This window comes from Elgaria multicarinata, chromosome 18 (genome assembly GCF_023053635.1).
Source record: "Elgaria multicarinata webbii isolate HBS135686 ecotype San Diego chromosome 18, rElgMul1.1.pri, whole genome shotgun sequence".
Classification (NCBI taxonomy): Eukaryota; Metazoa; Chordata; class Lepidosauria; order Squamata; family Anguidae; genus Elgaria; species Elgaria multicarinata.
Window position 1 is genome coordinate 17,162,948 of NC_086188.1, and position 9,107 is coordinate 17,172,054.

Sequence of the window (9,107 nt, forward strand, 5' to 3'; positions counted from 1 at the left end):
GGTGGAAAGGGGGAGGAGTCTATATATTGGGGAGCTGAGTGGTTTGAGGGGTTCGGTTGGTGATTGGGTCTGGAGGGTAGATGTGTTTAGCTGTGGGATTCCTTGTCAGGAGTTGTGTGAGGAGTGAGTGAAAATAAGATCATAGGGACTAAGGATTGTTAATATTAGATTGGTTACTACCAGTATTATTAAGAATAGGCAGGATTGGAATAGAATTCAAAGGAACTAAGAACTGTAAACTACAATAAACATTTTCTTTATTTTGCTACCATAAAACCACGTGTCAGTTGGGCTGTGTCTCCTGCTCTATTAGTTCATAAATAAACACATTACATTAAACCTTCAGCCTGCTATATTCACAGAACAGCCTTTTCCAAATCTCCTCACCTTTTCCCTCTGCTATAAGGGAAAGGTTCTACTTGTCTTTTTACCCCTTCCTCTGGTATTTCAGTGGTGGTGCTTAGCCTGAGGGAGGTGGGCGCGTCAGAGCCTTGTGCGTGAGGTGGGGGCATCGCAAGCACCCTTGACCAGAATTAGAATACCCTTAAGTCAGTTTTTGAAATGGTCAGAACTAACCCCAAACCACAAGAGAGAGTTTTAGCAGGACTTTTTGGGAGGGGAAGGTCAAGGGAAGGGACGTAGGCACTTCCATGGCCATGCCTTCGGCAAGAGGTTCCCATCCTGAACCGCAAAATTCAAGGGTAAACCGTACCTGCCTTGCTAAGACCGAACTTCACCTGTTCTATGAAAACGAGCCGAGAAAGAGCAAAGAGCTCTTTCACACGAACAATGCTTGGACTCAAGGTCAGACTTGAAAAGTGAACAGCCACCTTTTCCAGGAAGTGGCTCCCCCAAGTAGCCAGGGCACAGAACTCAGCCCTCACCTGGGTCCCCCGGACTTGCTGCTAATTCCCGAACACTGCAGGGACTGCAGGAGGTTCTTTGCCGTCGCCTCTGGCTGGCATTCGGCAAGCTGCTGAAGGGCCGCTTGGAGGGCTCTGCGTGAGGCTGCATCTCTGACGAGGGAAGACATTTAGATGATTGCATAAATAACGACCAGCTGCACGTTCTTAAGGTTTTGATTCCAAGCACCTTCTCACCAGTCTAGTTCAGTTAGGGCGACCCTATGAAAAGGAGGACAGGGCTCCTGTATCTTTAACAGTTGCATAGAAAAGGGAATTTCAGCAGGTGTCATTGGTATGCATGTAGCACCTGGCGAAATCCCCTCTTTATCACAGCAGTTAAAGCTGCCTTCTTTTGTATCTGGTCACTCTAGCTATACTCCTGCAGCTTTAACTGCTGTGATGAAAAGGGATTTTTGCCAGGTGCTGCATGTATACAAATAACAGCTGCTGAAATTCCCTTTTCTATGCAACTGTTAAAGATACAGGAGCCTGGTCCTCCTTTCCATGTGGTTCCCCCCCTAGTTCAGTAATAGTCTGCAGTTTAGCTGATTAACTTATTAAATACATCTTTGTTGTTTATTCGTTCAGTCGCTTCCGACTCTTCGTGACTTCATGGACCAGCCCACGCCAGAGCTTTATGTTGGCTGTCGCCACCCCTAGCTCCCCCAAGGTCAAGTCTGTCACCTCCAGAATATCATCCATCCATCTTGCCCTTGGTCGGCCCACCTCGACAGAGGTGCCTTTTCAAAGGGATCAAAAGAAGTGGAAAGCATTTTTATAATTAGGTAAAGAAGGGTGACCACTTATTTCCATAAGATAAAACTGTCTTCAATAATTTCCACAACAGCCACTATGTTAAGTATGTTGCAGTAAAACTTGCTAAGAGTCTTGTGGCATCTTAAAGACTAACACGTTTATTACAGCATCATCTCTTATAAACTGCAGTCTATTTCTGCTATGTCTTTTTTGCTAAGTGTAAGCCGCTCTGAGAGCCTTTTTTGGCTGAGGAGCGGGGTATAAATATGATAAATAAATAAATAAATAATATTTCATCAGATTTTAATTTCCTATTAAGATAGTATACTGGAACCAAAGTAGCCTCAAAACATGAGTGACTATTATTATTATCATCATCATCATCATCATTATTTGTATCCCACCTTTTGCCCAATGCTGGGCCTCAAGGTGGCCTTACAAAGTTTAAAACATATTTTGGGGTGGGGGGGGAACAAAACCATAAATGTTTAAAATACACAACAAAATTATAAGACATTAACATAGATGGAGGGCCAGATTATTCTCCAAAGGCCTGCTGGAACAAAGAAGTTTTTGCCTGCTTCCAAAAGCCCATCAAGGAGGGAGCCAGCCTAGCTTCCCCGGGAAGAGAGTTCCAGAGCGCACTGGAGCAGCCACCGAGAAGGCCCTCTCCCATGTTCCCACCAGCAACGCCTGTGAAGATGGCGAGACTGAAAGAAGGGCTTCTCCGGAAGATCTCAAAGCATGGGCAGGCTCATAAGGGAGAATACGTTCTTTCAAATAACCTGGACCCGAGCCATATAGGGCTTTATAGGTCATAACCAGCACTTAGAATTGTGCCCCGAAATAGACGAAAAGCCAGTGGAGCTGTTTTAACAGGGGAGTTAACAGGGCACGATCCAATTCAGATATGTTTTAAATAGAAAAGCAGAAATATAACTGAATAAATGAATCCATAGATTTCTACAGTGAAGGGCTGACTTATTAGGTCTCCCACCACCACCACCACCACCAGTCAAAAAGCCCCCACCTATACCATCCAAGTCTCTACAGCAAGGGCGGGGAACCATTTCAGCCTGAGGGTTGAATTCAATTTCTAAGAAGAGACCTATTCTAGTGGTTGGTGGGGATGAAAGCAAAGTGGGTGGAGCTAAAGGCAAAGTGGGTGGAGCTAAAGGCAAAGTGGGTGGAGCTAAAGGCAAAGGGTGGATGGGCCAAAATACAAAAGATACCAGCCTATTTTTGTTTAAAGTTCTTACTGCCAATAACTAAGGGCATGTCTACGCCAGGCGATATTCCGGGGAATCGATGGCCTTATAGGCCCCTTTCAACTCTGCTATTCTATGATCATCCCTATGCATCCACATGACGCACAGAGGATCCCGGGAGAAGGGAGGGTTGATTCCTCCATTTCCACGGGATATTGCCATACCCCTTTTTCTCGTTTTTTCCCGTGGTCTGGAGATTGTCCCGACACCGCGGGAGGCTGTCCCAGTTTCGTCCTGGCTCCTCGTGAGTAAATGCAAGGGGCCAGGAACTAGGCACAGAGCTCTTCAAGTGCTCCATGCGCATTGGGGGTGGGGAGGGGAGCGGGGTGGCTGGGTTTGGCCTCCAGGCCCAAGGTTCTCCACCCCTGTTCTATGGAGGCTACATAGAATCATAGAATAGCAGAGTTGGAAGGGGCCTACAAGGCCATCGAGTCCAACCCCCTGCTCAATGAAGGAATCCACCCTAAAGCATCCCTCACAGATGGTTGTCCAGCTGCCTCTTGAAGGCCTCTAGAGTGGGAGAGCCCACAACCTCCCTAGGCCATTGGTTCCATTGTTGTACTGCTCTAACAGTCAGGATGTTTTTCCTGATGTCCAGCTGGAATCTGGCTTCCTTTAACTTGAGCCCATTATTCTGTGTCCTGCACTCTGGGAGGATCGAGAAGAGATCCTGGCCCTCTTCTGTGTGACAACCTTTTAAGTATTTGAAGAGTGCTATCATGTCTCCCCTCAATCTTCACTTCTCCAGGCTAAACATGCCCAGTTCTTTCAGTCTCTCTTCATAGGGCTTTGTTTCCAGACCCCTGATCATCCTGGTTGCCCAGGATGATTTTGTTTTGATTTTTTTGGTACAAAATCATGTACAGGATTGTACAGGATTTTGTACAAACCAGAGAAGCTTAGTCTGAAAAGGAGGGCTGATTCTCTGACCTCACACTCTTACCTGTAGCGATGCAGAGTGAGGCAGAACAACTTGCAGAGGCCTTTCACTGCACTTTCCGGCAGATCTGAAACAAATTGACCCCAAAGTGTCATCGGTGAATCAAGACTAAACTCCATGTGATGTAACACACATGGTTTAACATTGCAATGACCTTTCATTTTTACTGTAAACAGCAGCTGCTGCAGGAGACAGTCACACTGGAAGCATGTGTAGAGTTAAATTTTCCCTGCTGCATTGCAGTCCTGATGAAATCTGCCATCCCTACCCCACCCCAGTTGCTATTTGGCACAGGAGGGAAGCTTCCATTAACATCAGTGAGGGACCAGATTTGGCCCAGAGGCCTCCAGTGGCTGACCCCATCAGAAAGCAGCACTTCTGTGGCGGAATATGAATACCTTTTCCAGTGATGCATCTTCCAAGCTCATTGAGGATCTCTCTTCGTTCCTTCACACTAGATGTGGTCACTTTCACTGCAAATCGCTTCAGTGCTTCAGAAACCTAAACAGCCAATCAGAGGGTTAGGGTGGGGTCGAAAAGTTTCTTGTTCAGCCCCTCCAAGTGCAATAGAACACTCTCAGATCAGCCAAACAACTGAAAAAAGGGGTCTATGCTTTTATATGTTCTCACAGGCAACTGCCTTAGACTGTCAGGCCACTAGTTCACCTGAGTACCATATCTACACAGATCAGCAGCGACTCTCTTAGGATTTCAGGCAGCCCCACCACTTACCTCAAGCAATGCTCAAATTACATGGGGGGTGGGGGAGAAAGGGCCTGGCTCCCTTACCATTTATAACAAATCCCTTAGCTACTGTTTTTGAGAGGCTACATGGAAAGCACATGATTTGGCTAATTTGGCAAGTAATGGGGTGGGGCTTGTGGATTTCATAAAGGGCTTCCCTACCTTTTCACCCATGGAAGTAATAGGTAGCAAACCCTATCTATTAATATTTTCATAGTATCCCTTTATTTATCACATTTTACCCTTCGTTTACTCCAAGAGAGCCAGGGAAGGAAGGAGACATGAACTCCTCCTGCCCTCTCTGACAAGCAATCTTGTAGGTATGTTAGGCTGAGCAATCCCTACAACAGTGTTGGGGAAACTGAGGCCCAAAAGAGGCAATTCCCTCAGAAAACCGAGCCACATCCAAGAGAAGAGACAAATGCTAATCTGATAAGAATAAGTAATTGTGGTTTATGCTGAACTTAACATATGGCTGAAAAGATCCAGATTTGAATTCCCAATCCGTCACAAAGTTAGCTGGATGACCTTGGGGCAACTAATGAGCCTAACCTACCTCACAGGACTGCTGTGAGAATTCCCTTTATGTCATGCGTTTACTACTTTCAGGAAGCTCTTGAAACAATCCTAGTTCCAATAGCCTGTTGCAAATTGTAACTAAGACACAAAGTGTATGCAATTTAATTAAGCACATATTCTGCTCCTTATTATCCCTGCCTCAATTGCCCACCTCTTCCTGTGTTTTTTCCCTTTAGCTTGTAAATCCCAAGGAGTAGGGACCTGGCAAACCTGTTCTTTCGAAAATGCCATGTACATATATAGTACTATTGAATTTAATAATAAAAACATTAATTATTAATAACACTGCTACAACACAAGAAGAATGTATACACCACCATTGTCCCCACCCCCTCGACTTAATTCTGTGAGGTAAATGAGGATGAGACTGTGTGGTTGGCCCAAGATCACCCACTGAACTTCATGGTCAAATGGGGATTTGAACCCAAACCTCACCAATTCTAAGCTCACAAACTAACCACTACATGACATTGGATAAAGGCCTCTTATGTTACCTTGGCCATTTCTTAGAATAAACAAATAACATAAATGTAAGCACCCCTTGGACGAGCGCTCCTTCTAAGAGGTAACACCCAGATGGTGGGGGACAAGGGAAGGGCCACTATAAAGGCAGTAAGCCCATATGCCCCAGTGGCTGGGGAACATGGGTGGGAGGGTGCTGTTGCACCGTGTCCTGCTGTGCGAACAGAGTGCTGGACTAGATGGACCCTTGGTCTGATCTAGGAAGGCTCTTCTTAAGTACTTATGTACTACAATGCCCATCACCCACAGCCATCCTTGACCATTGCAGTCTGGCACATGTTCAGAGTTGTAGTCTTCAAGTACGTGGGGGGGGGGGGGGACGACAACTCCAGTCTGGAACATTGGAGAGCCACTGCCCGTCAACCTGTGGCCCTCCAGATGTGTCTGTCAGACTACAACTACGAACATGTGCCAGACTGCAATGGTCAAGGATGGCTGTGGGTGATGGGCATTGTAGTACATAAGTACTTAAGAAGAGCCTTCCTAGATCAGGCCAAGGGTCCATCTAGTCCAGAACTCTGTTCGCACAGCAGGACACGGTGCAACACAGCACCCTCCCACCCATGTTCCCCAGCCATTGGGGCATATGGGCTTACTGCCTTTATCGTCCAACACATCTGAAGGGCAGCGGGATTGGGAGAAGGCTGGTGTGGGGCGTACTGAGCTAAACGGCTCCATGGCCTCATTCGGCACACGGCAGCTCCCAGCGGGGATCCAGACGAGGCTCCTTTACTCCTCTCCTCTGAGAGAACCGGGAAACAAGCTGAGCGGACTCCCAACTTCGGCCCTGCCCGGCCATGAAGCTCCGCATGGCGGGGATAGAGGCGAGAACGGAAGAAGCGGAGGACACCGGGCCCCTCGCACCCAGGAAGGGCCGCGGCTCCCGCCTTCCGGGACTCTCCGCGGCTCCCCTTTCTCGCTTCTCCGACCTCCCCCACCTCCCTCAAAGCAGCACCCACCTGCGTGTCAGCCGCCATAGCGCCGGCTGCGACCCGGAAGCAGCTGCGACGTCACGTCCGGGTGCGTTTGGCGCAGATTGGTTGCGTCACGGGGCTCGGGGGAGAAGATGAGCTGTCGAAGTGGAAGACGCGCGTGCGCAGAACGTGCATGCGTGCGCTTCTCCTGCTCCCTTCGCGGGTTGCTAGGCTACGACGAGGCCAGGGATAGGCCCTGTTTTATACCAACCAGCTCTGCATTTATATAGGGTGACCATATGAAAAAGAGGACAGGGCTCCTGTATCTTTCACAGTAATGTAGAAAAGGGAATTGCAGCAGGTGTCAATTGAAGTGGGTGAAATTCCCTCTTCATCACAACAGTTAAAGCTACACTAGCTATAGTAGAGTGGCCAGATACAAAAGAGGGCAGGGCTTCTGCAGCTTTAACTGTGTGGATGAAGAGAGAATTTCACCCTCTTTAATTGACACCTGCTGAAATTCCCTTTTCTACATTACTGTTAAAGATACAGGAGCCCTGTCCTCCTTTTCATAGGGTCACCCTACCCCACCTGTTTTCCTCCAAGGAGCTTCCAAGGCGGTGTACATAGCCCTACCTTTCTATTTTATCCTCACCACAATCCTGTGAGGTAGGCTGGGAAGAGAAGTCGCCCAGTGAGCTTCATGACCAAATGGGACTAGAACTCAGATCTCCAGAGCCCCACAGTCCAACACTCTAACCACTACACCACACTGGCCCCGTTCAGACAACACGCTAAACCAGTGTGTTGTCTGAATGGGGCCACTTGCTCTTACCACCCTGATTAGGTTGCTTGTGTTCAATTCCATAAAAGTGCAGGAAAACTAGAATGAAATATTGAGTTCAGTTCCCTAAAGCATCTCCACTTTATTTTTTTTAAAGTAAACAAGTTATTAACCCTTACAGTTGTGAAAATATGTAGTAAAATCAACAACCAAAGAATTCCATGTCTTTTTTAAAAAAGTCTGCAAGGGTATGCCTCTAAGCAGTAACAATAGCAACGCATTGTCTTTATTGGCTTCATCTGATGAAGTGTAGTATCCACAAAAGCTTCTTCTTGTTTATTCGTTCAGTCGTTTCCGACTCTTCGTGACTTCATGGACCAGCCCACGCCAGAGCTTTCTGTCGGCCGTAGCCACCCCCAGCTCCTCCAAGGTCAAGTCTGTCACCTCCAGAATATCATCCATCCATCTTGCCCTTGGTCGGCCCCTCTTCCTTTTGCCTTCCACTTTCCCTAGCATCAGCCTCTTCTCCAGGCTGTCCTGTCTTCTCATTATGTGGCCAAAGTACTTCAGTTTTGCCTTTAATACCATTCCCTCAAGTGAGCAGTCTGGCTTTATTTCCTGGAGTATGGACTGGTTTGATCTTCTTGCAGTCCAAGGCACTCTCAGGATTTTCCTCCAACACCACAGTTCAAAAGCATCTATCTTCCTTCGCTCAGCTTTCCTTATGGTCCAGCTCTCGCAGCCATAGGTTACTACGGGGAATACCATTGCTTTAACTATGCGGACCTTTGTTGTCAGTGTGGTGTCTCTGCTCTTAACTATTTTATCAAGATTTGTCATTGCTCTCCTCCCAAGAAGTCAACGTCTTCTGATTTCCTGGCTGCAGTCAGTGTCTGCAGTAATCTTTGCGCCCAGAAATACAAAGTCTGTCACTGCCTCCACGTTTTCTCCCTCTATTTGCCAGTTAGCTTGATTGATAACTGGCAAATAGAGGGAGAAAACGAGCTTATGCCAGAATAAATGTTAAAGTGGTGATGTCTGTGGATTACATGGCTGAGAGTTAGTTTTTGGCACCAGGACTTGTTCTGGCAGGATCCATGATCTCTCTTTCTTCTCTCTTGCTGTTTCTCTGCAAGCTGATTTTATTCGGTTGTATATGCTGGTGGTTCTTCTGGTAACTTCACCTGTGGTACAAGGGCTACTACTGGAGCTCTTGAGGTTCCTCCTCGTGTTGTTTTCTGTGCTGCTGAAGACTCGCTGGTTCTACAACCATGGATTAAAATGGCTACGCCGCTGAAAAACTTAGATCTCATGTTTCACAGACCTCTTCATAAAGCATGATGTAGTGGTTAGCATCAGAGAAGGAATAGAGATCAGAGTTCAAATCTTTGATTGCTCATACAGCTCACTGGAACCTCACAAGGTTGGTGTGAGAACAAAAATGAACATACCCTGCTCCTTGGACAAAAGGAGGGATATACGTGTAATAGCTTTTCCTGTTCAGGCTGGGGTATGCGCTTGGTTCCAGATCTGAAAAGGCTGATTATATTGTTCTATGGAACCTTGATGCTTGACACCAAGGGAGAACTATTTAAAATACATGAAAAAAGCATTCAGTACTTGCACTCGACTCAGCAACGGCACATTGTCAAATCGTTTGAATGCCCATAATAAGCAGTTTGAAGCTTTATTAAC

At 46.8% G+C, this 9,107-nt stretch overlaps 1 protein-coding gene across 2 annotated transcripts in view; it reads right to left on the reverse strand.

Moving 5' to 3' along the window:
• The window catches only part of GCN1 (GCN1 activator of EIF2AK4), a 102,985-nt gene extending 96,267 nt beyond the window's left edge, over positions 1-6,718 (reverse strand). The window contains exons 1-4 of one of the 2 annotated variants that reach the window (XM_063144199.1): positions 6,674-6,718; positions 4,268-4,370; positions 3,873-3,936; positions 885-1,016 (exon numbers count right to left, since the gene is read on the reverse strand). In XM_063144199.1, the coding sequence (XP_063000269.1) occupies positions 885-1,016; positions 3,873-3,936; positions 4,268-4,370; positions 6,674-6,691 (317 nt within the window). In that variant the 5' untranslated portion in view covers positions 6,692-6,718. The remainder of the gene's footprint in view (positions 1-884; positions 1,017-3,872; positions 3,937-4,267; positions 4,371-6,673) is intronic. The other variant, XM_063144198.1, reaches the window with a different exon arrangement.
• Positions 6,719-9,107: the final 2,389 nt, after the last annotated feature.